General features: G+C 37.7%; 1 protein-coding gene across 2 annotated transcripts in view; it reads left to right on the top strand.

Moving 5' to 3' along the window:
• Positions 1-25,831, top strand: part of PPP2R3B (protein phosphatase 2 regulatory subunit B''beta) — a 52,916-nt gene that overhangs the window by 13,626 nt on the left and 13,459 nt on the right. The window contains exons 1-3 of one of the 2 annotated variants that reach the window (XM_077781515.1): positions 8,947-9,411; positions 23,434-23,619; positions 25,304-25,407. In XM_077781515.1, coding sequence (XP_077637641.1) covers positions 9,265-9,411; positions 23,434-23,619; positions 25,304-25,407 — 437 coding nt within the window. In that variant the 5' untranslated portion in view covers positions 8,947-9,264. Of the gene's footprint in view, positions 1-8,946; positions 9,412-23,433; positions 23,620-25,303; positions 25,408-25,831 lie in introns of those variants that run through there. The other variant, XM_021546683.2, reaches the window with a different exon arrangement.

Below are 25,831 nucleotides of genomic sequence, written 5' to 3' on the forward strand. Positions count from 1 at the left end.
CTTGGAACTCCCCAGTCTTTGTCATCAAAAAGCTAGAAAGGAATAAGTGGCACCTCCTCCATGATTTGAGAAAAATCAATTATGTCATTGAGGACATGGGGTCTCTCCAACCAGGGATGCCACCCCCTTCAATGCTCCCCCAAAACTGGTCATTTTATATTTATCGATATAAAAGATTACTCTTTTCAATTTCCCCTTCACCCAGCCAATGCTCCACGCTTTGCTTTCTATGTGCCCTCCATCAACAGAGAAGTTCCCATGAAGTGCTACCACTGGAGATTATTGCCTCACAGCCTCAAATGCTCTCCTACCATCTGCCAGTGGTATGTTGCCGGAATCCTGTCCCCTGTGCATGCTGGGGCAAGAAATTATCATATATCACTATATGGATGATGTTCTTGTTTATGCCCTGATGACAATGTGCTTGCAGGAGCGCTTGAGGACACTATCACTGCCTTGGCAGCAGCTGGATTTGCAAAAGGAGAAAGTACAGAAGCTGCTGCCTTGGAAGTATCTGGGCCTCGAAATTTCCAACTGGACCATCAAGTCCCAGAGGGTTGTCATAAATGACAACCCAAAGACCCTGCAAGACCTCCAACAGTTGTGTGGGTCTTTGAACTGGATCAGGCCCTGGCTGGGGCTCACCATGAGGGATCTGTCTCCCCTCTTCAACTTGTTGAAGGGGGAAGAGGGGTTAGATTCTCCGAGGGCCTAAACCAGGAGGCAAAGACAGCACTCGAGAAGGTGCAATCCACACTGGCAGGCCAGCAAGCCCACTATTGCTGTGAGGGCCTTCCCTTCTGTTACATTATCCTAGGTAAGTTGCCACACCTTCACGGGCTCATTTTTCAATGGGACACGGACCAGAAGGATCCCCTCCTAATCATAGAGTGGGTGTTCGTCAGTCATCAGTTGTCCAAAAGCATCATGCAGCCGTGAGAGCTGATAGCTCAGCTGGTCATAAAGGCTAGAGTCTGTCTGCAACTGTTGGTGGGGTGTGACTTCACATGTATCCATGTCCCCATCAAAACATCAGCTGAGAAACTAACCAAGGAGACCTTAGAGCACTTGCTTTGCGAAAACGAGAATTTGCAGTTCGCTCTGTAGTTATCCAGGCAAAATTTCTATCCCTCACCCAGTTCACAAATTGTTTAACACAGAGTTTAATTTGATTCCAGAAGAAATCCAAAGTAGACGCCCATTAAAGGCTTTGACAGTTTTTACTGATGGATCTGGAGGGTCCCACAAGTCAGTGATGACTTGGAAAAATCCTCAAACTCAGCAGTGAGAAGCTGACATTAAAATTGTAGAGGGCTCTCCTCAAGTTGCTGAGTTGGATACAGTATCAGGGTCTTTGAGAAATTCCCAGAACCAATTAATATTGTTACTGATTCAGCTTATGTAGCAGGAGTGGTGTCCAGAGCAGAACATGCTGTCTTGAAGGAAGTCTCCAATCCAGTCATCTTTGGCTTGCTCTCAACGCTTGTATATCTAGTTTCCCACTGAGAACAGCAGCCCTTTTTTGTGATGCATGTGAGGTCACACACTGACCTCCCCAGGTTCATCAGTGAAGAGAACAGTGGAGCAGATGCCCTAGCCACCCCTTTGCAGCTGGCTGACCAACCTAACATCTTCCAACAGGCCAAGCTTAGCCATCAGCAATTCCATGACAACATTCCTGGTCTGATCTGCCAATTCCACCTGAGGCGTGATCAGGCCAAGGCGATTGTGGCCACGTGCCCAAACTGTCAGGAGTCCTCCTTACCATCATTGGATTCAGGAATAAACCCAAGAGCACTCCGCAGTTATGAGGTCTGGTGCACTGATGTGACCCATGTGCCTGAATTCAGGAGGCTGAAATATGTACACATATCAGCGGATGCCTTCTCGGGAGCAGATTTTGCCTTGACCCATGCAGGGGAAAAGGCCTCATGCACAGAAACATCTTGTGCAGGCCTTGGTGACCTTGGGGGTCCTCAAAACAATCAGAACAAATAATGGCCCAGCCTATACATCCAAGGCATTTGGCAAATTTTTGCATGAATGGGGAGTTCAAATTTGTACTGGGATACCGCACTCCCCCACCAGCCAAGCAGTGATAGAGAGGACCCATCAAACACTCAAAAAAGTCCTCATCCACCAGAGAGGAGAGGTCCAGGTCTTGTCACCACAGCACAGATTGTGTAAAGCTTTGTTTACTACCAACTTTCTTAATTGCTCCTTTGACAACCCAAACCCACCGGTACTGAGGAATTTTTACCGTCACCAATAACTGCCAGTTGAGGAAAGACCTCCTGTTATGGTGAGAGATCCAGACTCTAATGACATCCAGGGTCCCTTTAAATTAGTTACATGGTGTTGTGGATACGCATGTGTGTCCACACCCTCAGGAGTAAAGTGGATCCCCCAAGAAACGGGTGAAACCATACACTCCCATAAGAGAGGAAACTGAGTTGGAAATTGTCCCTTTAAATCCCCAAAACAACCCCACCAATGATGCAGTTGCATCAAACCTAAAGCGCTGCAAGGGAGGAGGAAGACCCTGACCCTTTTTCCCAGCACATAGATTTTGCCTGTATTTCATAGTTGTGTTGTCATTTTTACTAGACATCCACCTGCCCAGCTATGAAGATTTAAGAATTGGGGCCTATCAGGCTGGATGCCTTCTGTTGTAAAAGACATTAGTTGGTTTATAGTTGTTATATTTTTAGTTTCCTTTGTCTTTGGAATCTTAAAACACGTTATTTCCACTGCCACAGCCAACCCATCCTCTTCAAAGACTGTGGTAGCTGCTACCACCACAAACCAAGAATGGTGGGAAGAACGGAAGTTTAAAGAACTAAGTTCCAGGATGAAGTTGGTACCTCTCCTCAGCCATTTTTCAACTTTATAAAACAAACTACGGGGAGATGTGGTAGTCTGTTATTTTACAGTTGGTTCTTCTGTAGTATGTGCTAATATTCCTTGTTATAAGTTTGTAATGGTTCAGTCTCTGTACCCCATTTGGCTTCCCTAATGGTCCAGTCTTGAGTTGTTTACCAGTTTTCCCCACCAAAATGTATGTCAATCCACATGTCAACCCACCTGTATACCTCCCTTGTTCTCTTGTCTCACCCCTATCTGTCAAAGTCAGCGCACTCTTTTGGTTCTGGAGTGTTCCCTGTCTTTCATCCCTTCCTTGGAGCAGGACTGCATTGTGAGGTTTGCTCCCTCCCCATGTTGGCTTCTCTTGGGGAGCCCTTACCCTGCACCCCTCCCATAATGCCCTCCTGTTGGTCAAAGGTTGTGTCCTCCCCGTGTTCCCCCCATGCCTTAAAAGTAGCCCCTTCAGGTTCAGATTGGTTCACGTGTTCTGCCCTGACACTTTGTCCTTAAAGATTTGGAGATTCAGACAAGTGCCCTTCCCTTATTCCTTTGCCTCAGTTTCCCCATGTTCTGTGCTCTGCTGTGCTCCCCACACCGCAGCGATCACCGCCACCCGACCAGTGTCAGCAGAGACTTGGGAGTGGCCACTTGTGTGTCTGCCCTCCGGCCACTCGTGGGACAACTGCAGGCAAACCTCCATCCTGTGGCCGCTGAGAGCCAGGCGCATTGTCCTGTTTCAGGGACTAAATTACACATGAAGTTAGCCTCTGATGCTGGATTTAAAGTAGTAGTGTACTTCTACACACCAATCTTTCTAGTTTGGGAAAAGATTCTTTTGAAAGTATGAATTGAACAGTTAATGTCCAAAAAATGGAAGTACTGAACAGCTTATACAATGTTTAAATAAATTGCTGGAAGTTATAAAATGTCATTTATGTTTTTAATACCAGACTTCTAAATTACTGTCATCTTCTAAATTAAGGTGGCACAATGTAAATAATAACAATCTAGAAACTACTAAATATGCAAAATGGCCAGTTTGACTTTGAAAAGTTCCATAATGCATATCATTAGACTTGGTTGTAAAAGCAGCTGTCTCTTGTAGGAAAATCTGTGGTATTCCAAATCTGCCTGAACTGATTCTTCATTTCAATCTAAGTCTGCCATTCAGAGGCTTGTGTTGTTAAAGTTACAAGTGCATATATTGTGGACTGTAGCTTCAGTTGTGGATAGTCTCTTTAGCTTTACAGTTAATCTAAAATGTAAAAATACAGCATCTTATTAGATGAAATATGACTTTAATTTGTGTAATCCATAGTAGATTTTTTTGTTTATATCTTTCTCTCTTTAATACTTACCTCATTAGCATCTATTTGGGTGGTCCTGGTTTTCATGATCTGATGAATAGGGTCATGTGAAGATCATGAATAGTAAATAGGCTCTATCTGCAGAACTATTCCAACAACCTTTTTCCCTTAAAATTCAGTTTATGCTGTACACAGGTAAATAAAATGTTTTTAAAGTTGGCAGAGAACATGAGAATTGTTCTCAAGGTTTGTAAGCCATTCCTTTATTGTCCAGCATTGGTTTTATAACTTATTGATTCTTGCTGAAGTTAGTCTGTCAGATGCAGTTAACAAACTGAGAAAGGCCCTTGCTATGTCTTTGGAGGCTGTGTAATCATAGCAAAGTGACATGTGTCTTATCTTGGTTGTAATCTGATAATGGCCCATACCATTATGTTCATACGTGGCTTTCTTTTAGTCATGTGCAGAAAATCTGATCAGCCCCTCCTTCCTGGCCTTCTAACATGACCATACATCTGGCATCTAACTTCTGTCTTTTTACTTACTCACTGTCTTGCCTCCAAAAAATTCTGGATTCTCTTAACTGCTGTGGAAAGAACTGCCAGTCATTATTCTGTCTAATCCAAGAGTACTGGAAAATTTAAATAATCGTTCAAGAAGGCATTACATGCAAGACTTCCCATTCCAGTGGGGAGGCATTGCATCCTACAAGAAAAAAATAATGTATCTAGGCCCAAATGCACATGAACTCCTTTCCAAAGGCAAAAGATTGGTTTCTTCTTGTGAAGGTAGATTTCTTAACTGCACAATGTCAATATCTAGAAGTTCATCATTACGTCATACTTGCTCCAGCAACACTGTCCATAACTTTAAAGCAATCAGTTTCTATAACTAGTTGTTCAATATGAGCCTAATAACTTGATACCTTCTGCTATGTACACATTGTACGTGTTAGCTCCCTTGGGTGTTGTGAGTGTACTGGTGAAAAGGGATGACTCCCATGGAAAGGACATTTAGGGATGGATGGTAGTACTTTGTTGTTCTGTTCAGCTCACAAATCCATTGTCCTCTTGTTCTCTTTTTATGCACAGCAGTTAAAAATGGGAAGTTGTTAGCAAAAAGTTAGTTTCATGATCTTTCAGTATAGCAAAGGCCAGGTATGGATTATCTAGTTTAGAAATAATTCTTGATAATATTAAATAATGGTGATAGTTCAGTCACAATGTTTTTTGAGGGGGAAAAAAACGAACTCTGCATTTCAGGGTTGTTTGGTTTGGGTTTTCTTGTTCTCTTAGTCTAGCAAAGAATTGTTTCTTTTTTTTCTCTTCTAGTATATTTATGTAATTTCTTCTTCATATTTCCTGCCTCATAGCAGCTGTGTTTTAGCAAGCATCCTTAGCTGATTGACTTCTTGTATAGCTTCTTGAACTATTTGTTTTTACTAGTGCCTTTTTTCCACTTTAAACCTCTGGAATATATCTTTAATACTACATTGGTCGTGCCATATTTTTTTTTCTGTATTGAAAAGGTGCCACCTTGCCTTACTTCTCTTAACTGCTGTGTTCTGCCCTTCACTATTAAGTTATTTCTGTAAAGGGTTGCCTTAGTTGCATAACAGCCCTTTACATTGGCTGATAAAACTATTACATTGGAGATAAAACTATTTTCTTTCTACAGTTAACCCAGAAGCCGCTCTTAGTTTTTGCATCATCATAGGCTTAGGGATGACATTGGGTTCCATGCTGTTGCCATTGGGCTTGGCTATTCAGTCTTACTTGAACTTCCTCCTTATTTGAACTTGAAAAGCCAAACAGGCTTTCTGTCATCTTGGTTCATGTTTTATTGGGTCGAAGACTAGACTTTAGCAACTAAAGTTTTTATATGGTTGAAAATTATTTTCTTGGGGGCTTCCTGTAATGCTGGGATTTGTTTTCCATATTTGAGGTCACTTCCACTTAATCTCTTAAGACTTTAACATACTGTTGGTATATGCTTCTGACAAGAAATTCTGGTTTGCTAGGCAAATACTTAAGGGGTTTTTAAAGTAGTCTTCAAGATTGGATTTCCTCTACAATACCAAGAATATTGTCTTATTTATGTTGTGTTACTCTTGTGTATGTTCGGATCTTTGTTAAAGTGGTAAACTCTTTGGCCACAGTACCTTGAGTCCAATCGATTCATAGTGTGTATCTTTAGCTTTGGAAGGAAGCTCTGAGTGTGCATCTTCCCCCTGTTTGTTTATCTAGCTAATAATAATCTCCCAGGATACTTTAACAGCTTCATGGCTGGCACCCAGACCTTCACCCATTAAAGGATTTTGCCGTAGCTTTCACTGGAGGGAATTCAGATTTAGAATAAAAGTAACACTAGAACACTTCCAATTCAATATGAATGAAAGCTGCCTTTGCCCTGTGATTAATTCATGACAGAAAAGGTTAAAACAGATCTTAGGGGATTAATGACCACATTGCTTTATAAATGCTCTGTCTCCTTAAATGTGGCAATACAAACCTCTTTTCCATTTAGATGGTAGAAATTATGTGATTAGTAGCCAGTTGCAATCTGTAGAACAACAAATTGCAACCTGTGAACAACAAATACCCAAGTATATAAATGGCCACTAGGTTGGAAACCATAGTGCTAAAACATATTAGACTAACAATGGGATTGACTTGGAACAATGAAGTAATATTATGACAAAGCATTGCAGAATATTCAAAATACTGAACCTGGTTTGCTGGTTAAGTTATGATGGATTCTGAGTTCCATTTGAATAAAGGAGGGAAATACACAACTCCTTCAAAAATGGAGTTCAGAACATGTCTTTGTTACTGAGCCTCCTTCAGCAGGTTCAGGAGCTCCAGGCCTTTTGGGTTCCAGACTGGCACTTCGCTCTTTTAGGTTAGTTCTCTCCATGTGACAGTCCATCACCTTAATGACATAATACAGCCATATCAAATAAGACTGTGAATGTAGCAGCAAATGGGAGTGCATCACCTGGTTGAAAGGGATGGAAATAGCAATTTGTGTGAGAAGATGCCTTTCCTTACCTCAAGTAAGGCCTGTTCTGCCTAACCTGAAACACAATCTGCCTTGCAATACAACCTTCGTGACCTTCCACATTTTGGTCTGGAATGGTTATCTGTTGCCAGAATAGGATTCCTCTCCTACTCTAACACCTCAGTCCTTCATCTCAAGTTCCAGGCATGCTGCTGTTGTGTACTGCATGCCCAGTTTTCTGTTGACTTCCCTGTGGCCAAGGTTTATCCCAGGTTAGTTGATTTAGTCTTCCTAAAAGACAGTGAGTGACAGCCAGATTTGCTCAATGCAGTTGGATAGTCTGGTCATGCCAACTACAACATGTCTGACTCTTGCCTTGTCAATTCCTTTCTTGTTCTCCCACTTCCGAAAGAAATAAATATCTTCATAACGAGCTACAGTAAAGAAGCAGGAGGCGGGGACAGGACTGGATACTAAATTAAAACCAAAAAAGCAGGTGTTTTGCCATAATTTACTTTCTAACAATGTGTGATAAACTAAAAAAAATTTTCCAATTTAGACAAATAATGTTTCACTAGGATGTTTTCATAGTTTCCTTTCCTTAATTGAACAAGAATGTTTACTGTGGGGTTTTAATGCAGTGCTACATATAGAATGGCAGTGAATGGATTAATAGGGCTAAAGATTATATGGGAGTAAAATAGTGACATCCAGTAAATGAAATCTCTGACATAGTGGTGAAAGAGTTGTTTCGGGCTGTGTACATTTTGTGTAATCAGAAAAATGGTTTTATTTAAAGTAGGAGGGATGAAAATAGAGTATATTTGGCCAGGTCTTTCCTTTTACACTGTTAGTAAGTAAACTTGTGCATGACAAGGTACAGGTAAGAAACATCCAATACCTCTATCGTTAGAGAATTTGGAGGTGCTAACAGTGTTCACAGCTTGGAATAGTAAAAGTTGTCATAAATGTAATGGTGATATTTGGGAAAAAATCCATCCAAATAGCAGCATTTCCTAGAGATTGCTATGATAAAGGTATATCCATTTAAATATATAAAAACTCCACTACTTATAAGTTAATATACCTAAAACCGTAAAGGAGAAGGAACTGAAGGTCACTTTAATTTTCACAGAAGCTTATCAGATTTCTGTTTCCATGAAGAATATTGATGTATACTAAAACTTGGCCTCAACACCCCCATAAAATGTATTTGAGATTCAATACACTGAAAATAGAGTGGTAGCAGGAGTCTAATGCTAGTGAAATGTGACAGGTATGCAATCTAGTATGTGGATGTTAATGTTTATAAAACTAAGAAAAAAGTATCCTCTCAATTTTTTTCAAATTTGTGACATCAATTATATTTCTAATGTAACCTTTTGGTAAAACATGATTTAAAGCAGTGTTTCAGTGTGGTAACATTAGTTTCATTTCTGCTATGGTATTGTCTTAACATTCAAAATTTTAGATTCTTGAAATACAGTAACTTAGATATAGATCAATGTAAAAAAATTATTTATTGATTACGTGAGCCATTCTGAAAGCCTGTCTGAAGCTTTTTCTGTCACTGCCTTCATTGTCCCAGTGTAATAGGGTTCCCACTAAAGAACAAAGAGGTTTAAAAGGAATTAATTGCTGTGTAATAAGCCTTATCCTTCGGTGAGGTACTTCATTGAAGCTAGACAGTGAGTGTTTTGTGACAGAAAGGAAAGCTGAGGGGGATGGGAGGAGGAGGAAGCTAGAAAAAACCACGACTGGCTTCTCTGCATTCCTGTAGGGCTTGCCTTTTTTAAAATTGGAAGCTGCTTTTATAGATGCTCCTCCAAACACGGTTTTCATTTTCCATACTGTCCCATTTAGACTTTGGAATGCCTGGATGAAAGGGCAGGCCCCCAAAGTGACTTCCCAATCCGTTTTTGCAATTCCAGCCAAGTTCCCTTTAATGTATGGAGCAGGCGAAGTTGAGCTGACTCTTATAATATCCCAGAACACGGGTGCAGCTGCTGCTTTAAGCGGCACTGAGAGATAATACAACAGCTCTGCTATTTACTGGGACTCAAGTGCCTGGACTGGCACACAGAGACATTATATGAAATCCGAAAGCATGAGGATAAAGGAGATTTCTTTGCGACAAGATCCTGATCTAAGAAAGGAGCTGGCATTGCTAGCTCGAGGATGTGATTTTGTTTTACCTTCTAGATTCAAGAAAAGACTGAAAGCTTTTCAGCAGATTCAGGTTTGTCTTTCTGTTCTTATACAATTAAGTTATTGTTGTCAGTTGTACCTTTGCAACCACTCAAACTGCAGGCAATAGGTGGAAGCTGTTACTCAACTAGCAGCGTTTTGATAGTCTGTTCTAGATATGTTGATTTTTTCTGTGTTTTAAAAGATTGTGCATGTAGTTTTGTGCAAAGAAGAGGTGAGAGTTTGCTGCAGCACATAGTGCAGCTAAAGTACGATGTTTGCACAGAGGTATATGCAGTAATGCATTTAATGCTATTAGACTTTTAAAGACAATTTTCCTTAATCTGCAGAATTGTAATCTACATGCATTTCCCAGGGGGGTTTAATTTACCTCTTACTGGAACTGGGCATATAAAATATACTGAAATAGGCTGTAACTTCACTAGCTCAAACGTAATATGGTAAAAAGCGCTTTCATACTTGTATGATGATCCTGAATTCCTTTAGATTATGTTTATTTTGAATTCTTTAGTTGGATGAAATCAGTTGCTGCTGCATGATTCACACGTGTACTGCTGCTGTTCTGTAGCAGTGAGTTAAAGGTACAATTTTAAAGTGTGCTTAAAACTGAGAATAGAAGTATTTGAAAAGTAAAATGAGAAGGGAAGCTACTTATACAGTAAATGTTCAAAGAGATTTGTTATCTCTTAGAGTGAGAAAAAGCGTACAACTTTTTTTTAGAAACTGAAATTTAGTGTTTCTTTGAATACCCTTTCAGATATACAGTAGTATCTGAAGGCATTCACTTTGACCTTACCTCACCCTCACTTCTAATTAATATACTAAAAGTATGTCAGTGAAGGCATGTGTGAATTTTTTTCACCCTTTTTTAATTAAGGAAAGTTTAGCAGTTGAATAAAAATTACATTAACATAGAATTTCTGGCATTGTTAGTTATTCTAAATATAGCCTGCTACTTACTTTTGAATTCAGTGCACTAGTGTCCCTTTCAGGTGACCTTCAAGAGAGGGCTATAGAGCCCTATGACCCTAAGAATGTACTAGCCTTCTGTCTTCTATTTGATTATTTAAAATTTGTTTCAAGTGATCTTTATAAGCAATGATTATTCCTTTATGCAAAGCAGAGTGCCTGTGTTGACTGTGCTGGTTTACACCATTCAGCATAGACATGTGAGTTAAAGGAATTTTGACTTGTGTCTTCAGTGCTAAACTGGAAACAGGTACCAGAACTTGTTGACTAGAGATAGCAAGAAAAGAAGTTCTTAATTGCCCAGAAGTAGTGGTAGCAGTTAATATTTAGGCACCTCAGAGGAGGAGGCAAGTTCAGTCTAGTCATGGCATCTTGTTGTAAACAAACACAGCATTACCTTGTGTGGTGCCCCTTAACTTGATCTGTCTTTCATCGAGCGATAGTTGGATCGCTTGTACTTTTACAGGGCCTTTTTATGTTGACCTAGAAAACATCTCAGTGTAGTATGGTTAAGCATACCTCCAAGCTGCTAACTACTTTAAGAAAACAGCTTGTCTAATCTGTAGGGGTTTTTATCTGTTCTAGGATGCTGCTGGCTATAAACTTGCAGTGAAGACAATGAGCAAATATTTTTCATTTCTAACCAGTCTTGCACTTCCTGGGTAAATGGCAACTGTAGAATAATGTATAATAAATGAAATAGATTACAAAATTTTTTGAGCAAAACAGAATTATAGTAGTATGAAACTAGAATATGAGATCTGTCATTGCTCAGTTTGATAGCAAGTATTTTATCTGAAGTTGCTTTTTTAGATGGTGGTTTGCTTCTACTTCATGATGTTAAGAACCTTTTTGGAAGTATCATAAAAATTAAATATGGGTGCTAGTAGCTGTTGATGTAGAAGATGGGTATTATTTACCTGCTTTTTTATATTAGCATTAATTCCAACTTATCCTCATGTGTTAGGTGCATTTCAAAGAATAGTTATTTATCAGATAAATAATCATTGAAGAAATTTCATGTTAAAATTGAAGACTGCTTAGATATTTGGTAGAATAACTTGAAACAAAACTTTATCACTTCAGTTGCTAAGCTTTGCTGCTTTTGGAGTTTGCAACCTCCTATTCCACTGAATGCTGAAGTTAAGCAGAAATGGAAGCCAATCTGTTCTTCTGTATTTCTACTACAATCTTGTAATTTTATAATTTGTTAAAAAAATTACAGATTCTCTTTAAGAGCTTTGTGATATTAAAACTAGCATCTTAAAAAATTAGTAATGGTGCTGGATGGTGACATAACATATGCTTCAGAATCTGCTCTGAGGCAGGTTGGAATGACTGGGTCTTCCACAGGTTCCAAGAATTCTAAGGCAGTGGCTTTTCATATAGGGCCATGTAAGTAAATAATCTTAGAGCATAGCACATCAGGTTTCTTGAAAATCTTTAAATAGACCATCAGTAGCGAGGTGGGTTGTTCTGGAAAGTGGTGGAATAGGCAGTTCCTCATTTTTCATTTATTCATGAAAATTGAAAAAACCTGAGCAAAGCAGGGCTTTATGGAGAAAGAGCAATATATAACTGTTTAAATGTTCTATATTACCTTAGGGAGCTAAATTTCTTAGTAGGTATCTCTGCATAAAATGAAGTAAAGCTTCAGTCCATCTTAGTCTGATGTTGATTCTAAAACCAAGGTCTTTCTTAAGTACTTAATACCTACAGGATAGGATATATTGAGCTGGGAATGCAGCACTTGAAAAGTCACTGTGTCCAACTTGCTTGTCAATTTATCTGAAACTTTGGATGGAGAAGAAACTATTACCTTGTCAAATGTATTGACAACTTCTAGATGTGAACTGAAAGGCTGAGAACTGTGTTTTAGCCAACAACTAGTGACATCCCTACCTGTCAGAGTTGGAATATAAGGAACACCATTATGTGTGCTATATGAGGAAAATATACTTCAAGTTTGAACCAAAATTAGAATAAAATACATGTGTGTACACTGACATGCTTATACATTTGTAACTCAGTGTTAGCTAAACTAGGAAAACGGGTATTTTTGCTACCTAGAGGCCACATCACCTTACAAAACTGTGGAGTTCTAACTTTAAAACTAGACTTTTTAAAAATTCAAATTCATGCTGAATATAATGACTTTTTAAAAGGAGCTTAAAAACAAAACCTGGCCTATGTTTTTAATTAATCTTCTCAATGTTACTGACAGACCTGTGCAGGCATATTTTTCAATACTTTTAATGAATTATGTCTTTATCTGCTGTGCCTATTGGGTGATTCCGCGGTGTAGTTGTATGCGTCACAACTCAGTGTGAAAACGGAGAACTACTCATTTCATGACCACCTGTTAATGATACTAAATGCTGCTTACACATGCTATTTATGTCAGCTGTATGAGAACTATTTCTTCAGCTTCTGCAGTGCCTCACAGGATTGGCTTGCCTTCTGGGTGAAGTAGCTTTAGACTTTAGTGCTTCTTGATCATTTTTACATTCCTTTGTTACCAGAATGCTACATAAATGCTTGTGGCATGTTCAAGACAGTAATGAACACAGAGTCTGTAGGTACTAATGTGTGCTGGGCTGGTATATTTGTGATGTAGTGCGCACAGTAATTCTTTTAGTCATGAAGATAAGTCTCATTTCTGATGCAAAACTACTTTCAAAAAGTTTAATTGAGGCTGTTGGGTTTACAGATATAGTCTCAGAAGAAGGTTGTGTAACAATGAGAGGCTTCAGGCATGACAGCTTTCCTGTTAACATCAGTTTTCTGATTTAACATAATTTGTAGACCTTTTAACACCACAGGGGGAGGATCCAATATTCATTTTTTACATAATACTTGTACATCAGGCACATAAATGCCTTATTAAAGAACACAAGTGTTTGCTGGGAGGGCTGGAGATGGAATACAAATCTCATTCTGACTATAGCAAATAGGTACTCAGTGCTAGGTTGCTGATATAATGCCAGTTTTCCAGAGCAGATGCCAATGTTTAAAACAGAATTAAAACATATAGGCTGCCCACTGAGACTTACTAGTTAAGATGAGGTTTTCTAGAAATGGTTCACTGCTACTATATTGCCAGGTTTTAAGCACTAGTCTCTTGAAAAGAAACTGTAAGCAAGCTGGTACATTTTTACCACTTCTGTAATGGAGACTCCTTGTTCAAACGTAAAATATATTGGCTGCCTGTGATAGCAGCTTCTTTACCTGCTCATGTCTGGTGATAAATCTATTTTTTAAATTATTATTACAGAAAATGTGTACTGTTTCTACAGAAAAGACAATATGGTGAAAGTTTGTTACAGCTTACATGTTTTCATGATTTAAGAGTGTAGATGTCGGTTCCCTCTGCAGTTAAGTTTTGTGATGCAGCAGTTCATACATTGAGGAGTTCAGATGTACTTATTTTTCTCTTGAAATAAGATTTGCTATTCTTTTCTCCATTTTAACTAACACTACTAATAGTTGATGTTGTATGACTATTGGTAGTCCTAGTTCAGCACATCTTCATATAAAATGTCCTTCAACTTTTACATGGCAAGAGGGATATGAGACTTTTCACAATTGTCCAAATCAGAATTTTTCAGGGCATCAGCAGACAAGCAGTTGACAGAATACTTGCTCCAGCTGTTGACTTTGCAGCTCTGTAGCAAGGCTGAACTTGGTGACATTTGTTGTTTGAGAAGATTCTTCTTGAAGTCAACTGCATCTAGTGATTGAAGCTTGCTTTGCTGCAAACATGTAAGGATAAACAGCTATTGCAGAGTTTAAGTGGATGTCTGTCTTAGCTGAATGTGTTACTTTTGATGTTGAACTGATGGCCTGTCCTGACAAGGGCTGTTTTCTGTAGACAAATGTTGGAATTGCCTCAGGTGTACCTGTCAGTCCCTTGGCTGTGTGCAATCAAAATAATCATGTACTGAGAGGAATTTACCAGCTTATGCCCTGGAAACAGTTGGGGAACAGAATACATTGGGAAGGAATAAAAGAACTGATTTAATCTGTGATCAGAGTATTTTCTGAGGAAGCTGCAACTATATAACAAACACCATATGTTAGTGACTGGAATACTTAATTTGACATAATTCATAAACTGTAGCCTGTTTGACAGCAACTCACAGGCACTAGCAGTCATACTAGCTGTGACTAATATTATTCCACTACTTTTGTCTTATCACAAAATTTAGAAGAAAATTAGAAAATTTTAGAAAATTATGTTTCATGGGGTAGATTTTTCTGAAGAATTTTGCTTTTTTCCATTTTATACTATGTACTCTTTTCCATTTTTAAATTAGTAAGGCATGTGAAAGAGAAAAAATATCTTCACTGGATAAAATGTGTCATCACTACCAATGATGCCAAATTCTCAGAGGAAACCTCACTTTAGAAGCCTTCGGTAAAAGTTTTGTCAACAAATAAATCAAGTTACCAATAGATGTGGATGTAATGTGGAAAGGTCTTGTGTTCATGGCTTTGGGGGGTACAGGTAACTACATCTTCCATCTTGTCCCCACCCAAGTGTTTTCTGAATAAATCAATAAGCTCTTCATACTGCATACTTTGGATATTGAAGTTCTGTGTGACTGTACAAAGAAAAAAGTGTGCAGCCATATTTGGAGATGTTTCTACAGCAATAATGTTTTTGCAATAGCATCTTCCCAGTTCCCAACAGGACTGCATGATTTACCTGTGTCAGCTCTACCAAGCTGCAAACTGGGAGACTTCCAGTATTTCCAAAATCAGAGTTATAGAAGACCTTGAGTGAGACATCTGTTAGTGCAGCATATACATTACTGAAAGAGAGGAGGTTGGTGTGTGCTATAATGGTTAGGTATCATGCAGAAAAATGCCAATTTACCTCAGCCATCTCTATCAAGTCAAAATCAGATTTTAACCATTTCAAAGTTTCCCAGTGCTACTTTTGTTTGTGTGTATGTGATATGACTTGCCTGTGGTGGCCATTCACAAATGCTTTTACTTGAATGTGGTTTTAAATTCTATACCTCAGATAGTATGTATGGAATGCATTTTGTAGTTTCAGGTGGTAGCTTTTGCTGGATGCCACTGCCTACTGTCTCCTCCTACATTAGAACATGCTTTCCCAGATAGGTTTGTGTAGATGGTCCAAAGTCTTAAATGCTCTGCTGCAGTGCAGACACTTCAGTGCCTTTTCTTGAGGGTCATTTTGGCTATTTCAATTTGGCTTGGTTAAATTAAAGGGGAAAATCATCAATGATAGGTTCACCATAATATGGTAAGTCTATATAAGCCTTATATTAAGACTTTCAAGACTGTCCAAGTGGTGGCCTTTAGCACAACAATTTCATTCAAACTGGACAGGGTACTTCTTTCCCAGGCTATCACAAAATTAAGAGTACTGCTATTTACTCTGCTGTCTTAAGACTTAAAATAAGGGGAGAAATTAGCTTCATATAGCAAACAGCTTAAAAAATTTCAATTTTTTTTACCTCAGAATCAAAAGTTAGGATCTTCTTTAGGTTTCATTTTACTGTTACCTAGGATTCTTCCTTATGTTACTCTTGACTGCTCTAAACATCACTGAGTCTCTTTTGATTTGTTTATGGAATTGCTACATGCTGTAAATTGTCAGCGATCCCAAAATGGGACTGAGCAGTGTACAGCTTTGAATCTAGAGTAAAGTTGATTTAGCACTGAGGATTAACATTTGCATTGAGCACAAGACCAGATTACCATATACTTTTTTACAGAAATAGACTTGATAGTAAATAGCCAAGAATATGCATAAATGAGATGGTAATGATAGTCCGTTTATTTAAAACAGAGATGAGTGCACAGTGTGGTATGCAGGAAAGAGACTCCCACCATATTTTCTGGTCAGAATCTGAACACAGGATTGCTAACTGGAGTATAGACTGCATTGGGAGAGTTGCTGAACTCTGCTCTCATACGTTAACTCAGGTCACACGTATAAAATTTGAAACAGTGTAGGTTAAAGTACCTTTTTTCTTCTAATGTTATATTGCTAGAACTTTATGGGAAAGTGTATTAATTTTTCCATTTCCTTCCCCTCACATAGCACAAATATTGACTACAGACCAAACTAGATGAATGAAATCTTCAGAGTTAAGGCTAACAGCTAAAGTATGCTAGTATAAAACTGCAGCAGGGTTAAAATTAATGGATATTTATCTTGTACTGTGGAAAGGGGAGCATGTATGATAAAATTAGTCTCTATAGCTCATCTAAAAACAGCTGCCAGACAGTGACTGAAGGATAGCAGGGTGAAGTCCAGGATAGAAGGAAACAATTGGGACTAAAATGATTGTTGCCAGAGGAAAGACTTTTTTACATGTATACCCTAATGACTGGTTTAGCATGGGTTCATTCTCTGTAGGTATCTCTCAGGGTTTGATCAGTTTAATATTTCTGACTAAGCTATGCAAAATTAATCACAATCTTAGCATGGTTTTAAGACCAATGTAATCTGATTTTAAATAATCCTGCTGCAGTACTCCCTGATCTTTCTTATGTTAGCAGCAGAACCATGTTGCTTCTAAGTGGTACCAACTTGATGAAGACAAATGGGGAGTTTTAATTTTGCTCTTTAGCTGTCTTGGTGACCTGAGGCAATTCACCATATTGCTTCAATGTCACTAGTGAAGTGAGTAAATTCTAAGGGGGAAGGGGAAGATGCAGGTGTGCTGTGGTATAGCTTACCTTATGCCATGCTGTAAAACTTCATTATTAAGATTATAGATAAACATACTGTTTTCAAGATGATTTCCAGTGCAGTAATTTCATTTTAGAGTAATAGAACTTGGCTAGGGGAAGAACCCAGAAATTTTCAGTTTTAAGTCATCCAAGGATCATCTTTCACAGAGGAAAAAGTACTGTTTAGCACACTAAGCTGAATAGAAAGTAGTACAATCAGTGAAATCTTGCAGTAAAAAAAAATCTCATTAGTTTGGCTGGAAAGATGCTAATGAGGATGTCACAGAAAGCAATACACTTCAACTTAAATAATTGTAAATGTCTACCACACGGTCAAAAGAGCTTATGTTACAGAGGACGTGTTTCTCTGGGCTTCTTCTGAGGAAGGTTCTGGTAATAACCTTACTTTGTCTATCCTGAAACAGATTTTTGGAAGGCACTTCAGCATGTTAAAGTATTTGACATGTTAGAACAGGGTTTTCAAAACTGTTGTCTTTCTTGCAAATGAGAATGAACTCTTTTCTAAATGATAGTAGTGTGGGTCTTTTATGGGATGTTTTCAAGATTTAAATTCCATAAAACTACTGATAATGTCAATTGATTATCTAGAGGGAAATGTTGACTTTCACTTTGAAGTCAATTAGATAGTAAGTTTAAAAAAAGAAACAGTTCTGTTATTTTATTGGTCAGACTTAGATTGACAGCAAGAACAGAGCAGAGGGATGAGAAGGCTGGTCAGGTGTTCTTTGTGAGCCTACTTACTGATAACACTGTATTGCATTCACAATTACTGTTAAACTGATCAAGTAATATACCTTGTATTCTTAAGAACTCACTGAATTTAATAAAGGAAAGACTCACACACAAAAAAATAATGTTACCCTTTGAATCCCGTGTTAGCTTCCATTTTCTGTTGTGTGTCAGGGAACTTCATGCAGTTATCCGTTTTCCTTGTTAGGCAGTTGATGAGCTTTATACATGGGTGGTTGCATGAATATTAGGATTTAAAAGGCTGAATAGCATATCTCTGCAGAAAATCCTCTTAGCTTATTATACACTTCAGTTCATCCAGGTAAGTTGAAAAGAAAGTAGACTATATAAGACTAGAAGACCTAGTCGATTGAAGAACTAGATTAACTTACGTATTGCACATTGTAAACAGCATTGTAAGAGACCTTTTTTCTTTTAAATGCCTAATTAAAAACTAGGAATTGAACCAGACTTATCTATTTGATAGGCAAAATCCCTTTATAGTATTTTCAGTATTTTAATGCCCTTTTTTTTTAGTGGGATAGATTGTAGTGCATCACTTAGTAAAATCCTAATGTGAAGTTGGGTGTAAATATGAGCTATAATTTTTTGGGGTCCTTTTTTGACTCTGTTCTATGCATTCCAATGACTTTTCTCTAGTGTGCACATTATCATGGAATTTCCTGTCAAATACTACAGCAAGAGATGACTGTGAACTCTGTAAATATTTTTAAATGTTTAGGGTTTGGCTTTTTTTCAGAGAAACAGGCAGAAAAAATGTTGGTATAATCATCATTTCTGAATGGAGTTATCTTATTCTGTAGTCTTGTCAAAACAATATAAATACCAGTTAGTTCAGTCCAGGTAGTGATTGGACAATGGGGTTTTAAACTAAAAGAGGAGAGGAAATATTCTTTACTATGAGTGGGAAGGCACTGGTACAAGCAACCCAGAGAAGTTGTAGGTTCCCCCATCCCTGGAAGTGTTCAAGAACAGGTTGAATGGGGCCCTGAACAGCCTGATCTAGTGGGTGGCATCCCTGCCCACAGCAGAAGGGGTTGGAACTAGATGTCCCTTGAAACCCAAGTTCATATCCTAATCTCAGAGATGTCTAAAAGAGTATTAAATTCACAAATGTATTTACCTTGCTTCATTTTCCAGCAAGTCCTTTATAAGTGAGGGTTTACTCACTTGCATTTGAATCCACATATTCAACCCCTTCCTCGACTCAGTATTTTTGATAGTTGCTACATGCAATATTAGATCTAGACTGAGCATACATTATTAAAATATCTGGGAACAATTCCTCCCTTCCTTGTTATTTCAGCAATATATCCTGTAGTTCTAATGAATGATTGTGTCATAGCATCAGCTATTACAGTTAAGAGAGAAGGAAAAGCCCACACTTTTAAAATTCTCACTGTCTTTATTTTTTGCTTATAACAAAGTTAACTGCTGAATGTAACTCATCAGGTGGTAGATGGAAGAAGACTGTCTAGCTTGAGGAATTAATTTCTCTCTTTGGAATATGGTGTATCCATGTTCTCTGGTATATACTAATATAGTACTAATACATTATAATTACAAATATATTGTAATTATAATATTGATTTTATGCTATGATTTTAGTACTATTTACTACCATAAACAACTTCTGAAAGAATGGTTAGAAAAATATCTGGAAAGTTTCAAAATTAATTAATTGCAAAACTAGAAGTTTTGCCCTTTGAAAAGGGACCTCAGTGGGATGAAAACTTCCATTTCCTCCACTGTAAATAACAAGGTAAGTGTTGGGTAGTGGACAGTCCTTACAATTCTGTATGTCAAGAATGAAAACTGGTTGTGTATTAAAGGTTTTCTTGAATTATCCTATAGACAAATCTTACAGAAATTTGTTTATATTACTGCAAACAAGACATTTTCAAGGAATCCTCACTTCCCATCTATTATATAAAACCTAAACTGCAGCAGCAACTTTGCAGTACACTTACAGATCCTGGGCTTCGTATATACTTACTGCAAAGTTTAATACTCCCTTCAGTACTGGCACTTCAGCACACATCTGTTTGAGTTATTTACAAGCTTATACAGCTGTTTTCCTTAATTCCAAGCATGCTGTTGTTGATACTCTTTCTCAGCAAGTTGCAGGAAAAATTTTCACTGACCAAATGAGTCTCTTTTTTTGAGTTTAGCTTCTTGGTAAAGGTTTTAAAGGTTTTAACTTAAAACCACAGGAAAATGTAGATCATTTTCTAAATGTTAAATAGACCGCTGAAATGGAGTAGTTTTGCAAAAAGATTAATGAACTGTTCCTGCAGATTTTCCAGTCAAAGATTTAATGTTAGCAGATTTCTGGCAGTTCTTGTTAATGAAGGAATTCCCCAGTTAAAATTATAATTAATTTTAGAACAGCCTAATCTCACACAATTAGTGCATTTTGTTTGTCCTGAAATAACAGAACCATGACACTTCTTCATCAGCTATGCAATATATGCCTCTACAGAAGTAACTAACACCTGAACAGAAAATAGTGAAATTTTTAGAGCCCTTTTAATATCACACATTCCTTCATTAGAACACATACAGTAGAGCAGCCTCAGTTGTACAAGGAGCATTTTGGTTATTAGAATTCAGACTGAGAGAAGAATCTTTGGCCCTTCTTGGGACAGTGAGAAGAGGGAGGAGATGTAATATCAACTTTGTAGTGCATTAGTTGGAGCTAATGGTGATGGACGATGTGCTTCTCTCTTTGGTACAGTTCCTATCCCTGTGTTGACTGACATTAACAGCACAATTCAATTGTCCCATTCCAAGTTGCTGGTGGCATTTAAGAAGCATTAGTGTGCTCATAACATCCACGTGGCAGATGCAGTGTGAGAGCTGTGCTTGGAGCTGCCTGCTAGATACCACAAGGAATGTTCAAGGGCATTATGTTTTGTGCCCTAGATGGTATTCTCACTAGATGCCTATATGTAGGCACCAAATAATTCTAGCAGAAATGATTGTGAAGTGATCGTATACTTGATAATGCAAATGAAGCCCTTTTATAATTTCTTCTTTTGCCAACTTGGAGAAACCAGCATGTGAAAATAGACATCTTTCAGTATAGGGAGAGGTAATTTATCTTGCTATTACAGATTTGTAGTCTATATTTGGTCTTAGAATTAATATTCTGTTTTATAGATTAAATATTATATATTTTTACAGTAAGCATGCTGAATTCAAATGTTGCAATGTAACATTTTCATCTTAGAAAAAATAATTTTTCTTCAACTCTATGTTTATCTTAAGTTCTGAATTGGTTGCTGAACTTCTTCCTTATAATCTTTGTCTATTCCAGATTACAAGATGAAAAATTAATAAAAAGCCTCATATAATAACTTGTGCTTGGATAGGTCTTACTACAAATCCTGAATTGGTATTTCCATATGTGTTTAAGAACAACTTTTAACTTGGACCAATGGAAATCATGTATTGTGTAACTGAGATATCTAAATTAGTAGTTTCTGAAGAAATATAGTATCCAATGATCAAATTGAGAAGACTTTTTCTGATGATAGCTTTTCTTTTTCTCTTGAGATCTTTTCCAGTGTAGTCTTCCTTCTGCTTCTGCCTTTCCTTTTAAAAGAAATTTCCCATCTGAGGCTCTAAATTTCCCTGGTTGCGGATTTTAAAAATGCCTTGCCTCTCTGTACTAAGCTTCCTTAAAGTGCTGATTTACCTCATGATATGTGCGACATTCAGGGAATGTTAGTTGTCTGTGATTTGCACTTTCCCTTTTCTTGGATGAGGCATTCTTCATCGGGCATCTCTGAAGAACTGGACCACCTGCTGCTCTGTGGCCATTTGAGCAGCTCACATGGGAGTGGTTGTCATAGAATCATGAAATAAATATTCTGAGGAATATTGGAAAGGACCCACAAGGATCATCAAATCCAACTCTTAAATGAATGACCTGTACAGGGATCAAACCCATGACCTTGGTGTTATTAGCACCATGCTCTGACCAGCTGAGCTAATCTTATGTCAGGCCAAGCAGTTCTTGGAAATGGGGTAACTGCAAGGGCTCTTGTAAAGTGATGATGGGTAGAGCTGGGCTTTTAAAATGAAACAAGGTTCACCCCATTACAGACATTGTAGTGCTGGTGGTGATTTTACTTAGAGAATAAAACATTGCTGTCTTTAGACTTCCTAAAATTTTGGAAGTCTGAAGTTGGAAGGAATTTTTGATACCCTGTAGCAGTCTTATTTTAAGCTGCCTCATCAACTGGACTGCTGAACAAATGATAAGTTATCAAAAGTTGTTACTTATAGGATTCTTAGAAAGTGACAGACATTGACTCCTGGTGTCACAGATTCATATTCCTCTATGAAATAAAACTTGTAACATAGTTAAGGTAATTCTACAGCTGTGAACAGGAATTCTGGCTCAAATGCAGAGGAGGGGAAGGAAAGGTTAGTTCAGGTGGGGTTTTTTTGGGGTTTTTCGTTTGGTTTTTTTGCATATGTTACAGTATTCTAGTGAAAGCTCCTTGACTGGAACTCTGCAAATTAAAATCTGTTGTCCATAAGCACCTAGATCTTCCACTTACATAAGGAAGGACTTCAATTGTGGTAGCAGAGCTGGGTATCTTTGCAGGCATTTTGGCAAAGGTGATAAGGAGTAAAACAAGGGTTAGGGTTTTTGGAGGGATTTTGGGCTTATATTCCCCCAATTCTGGTTGAAAATGAGAGATTAGATGCAGGATCTTGAACACATTCATCATTAGAACAAGTCACCCTATAGCAATGTTTTTACATTTGAATAGTAGTGTTGGGAATAAAGATTTTAATTTGTTTTATTTGCTAAGTTTGTTTCCTAATTCTGCTTTTACTTTGTCTGTTATCTTTGCTTCTCTGCCCTATTTGACATTCTTTTGGAAACTGTCTACAAGGTAAATTTTTCTTTACTGAACTTAAATCCTTTTAAATAAATTCCATTTGTTAAAGGCCATCTGGGGGATTTTTTAGTGATATGGTGTATCACAATTCTTGCAAAACAGATTTCTAAACTCTCATTGTATATACTTTGCCCAAAAAAAAATCCCTCTGCAGACATTGTTTACTACCTTTATAGAATCTATCATTTTTTATAGTAAAAAAAAGGAAACCCTTCATCATAACTTCAATAAATAGGTTGGTGGTTTGTAACGAAATCATTATACTTATTTCAAAAGCTTGAAGCTGTAAAACTAGAAGTATTTCCAAAATAAATTATTTCATAATGTCTGTTAACATAGAGGTTGAAAGGCTTTTTTCTGAAGCAGATAATAGAATCTGAGTAATTTCAGATGTCCCCAAGAAGCTATCCAATGTATCAGTCTTGAAATTTGATATGTTAAAGATTAAAGTTGTTTTTATTAAATATTTAACATCCTAGAAGTCTTTCTAAATGACCATTTTTGGAAATAGTAATTCATTTTTCCAATGTGCTCTTATTCTGTAATAGTTTATTTCATTTATAATCTGAAATGTTTTTGAAGGTGGGTTGAAACATGGAATACAAAGACATTTAAGACATCTGTGGAGGACTATGTGATTTCATGGTACTTGACTGTCAAATGTGTATTTATCTATTTAGGTTCAAACAAAGAAGGAAGAAACTTTGCCACCATCACATAGTCAAAACATTCCAACTTTTTATTTTCCTCGAGGATGTCCTAAGGAAAAAGTAAATATAGATGCTGTGATTGCCAAAATTGAGCAGACTTTTTCTCAATTTCCAAATGAGAGGGCAACGTTAGAAGACATGGGTAAGGTTGCAAAGGTGAGAACTTGCTGGCCATCTTCTTTTAGTACTGTACTTCTATGGAAAGGAAAGATGAGTTGTTCATGCTTGGTTTTCTTGTATTGTGTGTTTCCATCTCCCACACATTAGTATTAATGATATTCTACATTGTTGATAGCAGTTATGTGAAATTTTCTGCATTAACATATGATATCATTCTGTATCAAATGACCTTATAAAAAGAAACAAAACATTAAACCAAAACTTGAACTACTTTTTTTTTGTTGCATAAACAACCAGATACTAAAGAACAACATTCTATGTTGTTCTCTATTCCATATTGACCAAGATAAGGCAAAAAGGCAAAAGCATTCCTTATATATGTTTTGTTTTCAGATGTTCACACAGGTTGATTTTTTTTTTTCTCATTCTGCTAAACCTCCATTGTAAAGGCACTGGTAAAGACAGCATGGTTTGGTAACTTGAGATTATAGCTCTCAAGTTATTTCTGAAGAGCTACTTTAGAGTTATGGCAGAGTAACAAAATACTTGGCTTAGAAAGCAGCAAATATTTTTAAACTTCTATGTAAGTTTAAAGACAATAAACTAGTTAAAATGAACTTGAATTTCCATTTTGTTATATTGAATCAATGCTTGAAATCTCCCTGCAAGTCACGTTCTTGGTAATGAGTCTTAGGTTCTCATCCATGTTCCTGTCACTTTGTCCAGGGTCTAAAAAATAGAAACTGCGACTGCTCACAAGAGCAGGACTGGGGCTTTGCCTCACCAAAACATTTTTACTACTAAGCTGAGTGATAGGATCCCTGTCTTCCACAGGTCCTTCCAACACAGAAGTGGGGAGGTAGGGAAGAGATCCTTCTCTCTCAGCAAGGAAGCTGAAAGGGTCTAGTCACCTATAATTCAGTGATGAAAGGCACTTCCTGGAGAATACTGTCTGAGGACAGTATTCATCAAAACCATTTATTTTAATTTGTTTAAAGTACTAGTTAAACTATTACATGAGAGGTAATTGTACTTTTGCTCCAGTGACCTTACACATCATGCAGTATTCGCAGTAGTTTTGGAGATCCTTGGGGATGCCAGCATGTCTGACTGCTCCCAGCTGGAGTCAGTTTTAGGCAAACTGGGCTCTTGGCTGTTACTGCTGGGATGCTTGGCCTTCAGGTGCAGTGGTCACACTGGAGTTGGGAATGTGTAGCTGTTGAGTACCCTAAATAAAGCAAGATGCTGCTGCTCAGGGCAGGCTAGCCTGCTACTTAAAACTGGATAGAGGATGTGCAATGCATGTGCAAAGGATGCAGATGAGTTGAGCCATCCTCTGAGCCAGATAAATGTCAATCTGCTCCAGTTCAGACGGGCTGTAAGTGTGCTGTCATGAGTTTAGCTTAAAGGTATCCAGCTCCTGAGTGGAGCTTAAGATGGACTCTGTTCAGATGCTTGGAGCATGGACAGCCACATGACTCACTGCATTAGTCTATTAGTTGCCCTGTGATTTGCTCTCCACTTTTGGATTTCAGCCTAAAGCAGTTGCTTTAAATGGAGTATTTCAGAAGGTGAAGCTGGTTTCAGAAACTTTTTTTTAAAAAATCTCTTCCCTAATGCTTTCTTCTTAACATTTGTAATTTTTGAAGGATCGATAAATAAAAGAGTAGCCCTCAGATAAGCAATCAATAAACTGACTTGATGTGTACTTTAATTGTAGGCTTGTGAATGCCCACTGTACTGGAAAGGTCCTTTGTTTTATTGTGCTGGAGGTGAACGAACAGGATACGTGTCAGTTCATAAATTTGTTGCAATGTGGCGGAAGTGAGTAGATTACTTTTTTTAGAAGTACTGCATTTTTTTTCACTGAAATGTGATCTTTTAAGCTCTGAATGTGATCCTGTCTTGTAAAGGGGAATAAAACGCTTTCCCATAATCAGCTATTGTCAGCAAGCTTGTACATGGGAAAATGTAACTCAGTAATACTTGAATATAAACAAATCTTCATTTACAGGGTTTATGGATTTTAAAATAAAATAAATGGATAAATGACTGACAGTTCATGAGAAGTGAAAACCATGGCCCATACTTGTAGATGCCAATTCTGAACAAAGTGCTTTTAATTTTTAGTTATTTTCTATTTCTAACTTCAAATTGCCCATTCCTGTAATTGATTACATGGTGTACCCACCTCTTTTAACATAAATTTAAGAGATACCACTGCTTTGGTAAGTTCCTTGGAGCATGG

Source organism: Lonchura striata, chromosome 2 (genome assembly GCF_046129695.1).
Source record: "Lonchura striata isolate bLonStr1 chromosome 2, bLonStr1.mat, whole genome shotgun sequence".
In the NCBI taxonomy this organism is placed as follows: domain Eukaryota; kingdom Metazoa; phylum Chordata; class Aves; order Passeriformes; family Estrildidae; genus Lonchura; species Lonchura striata.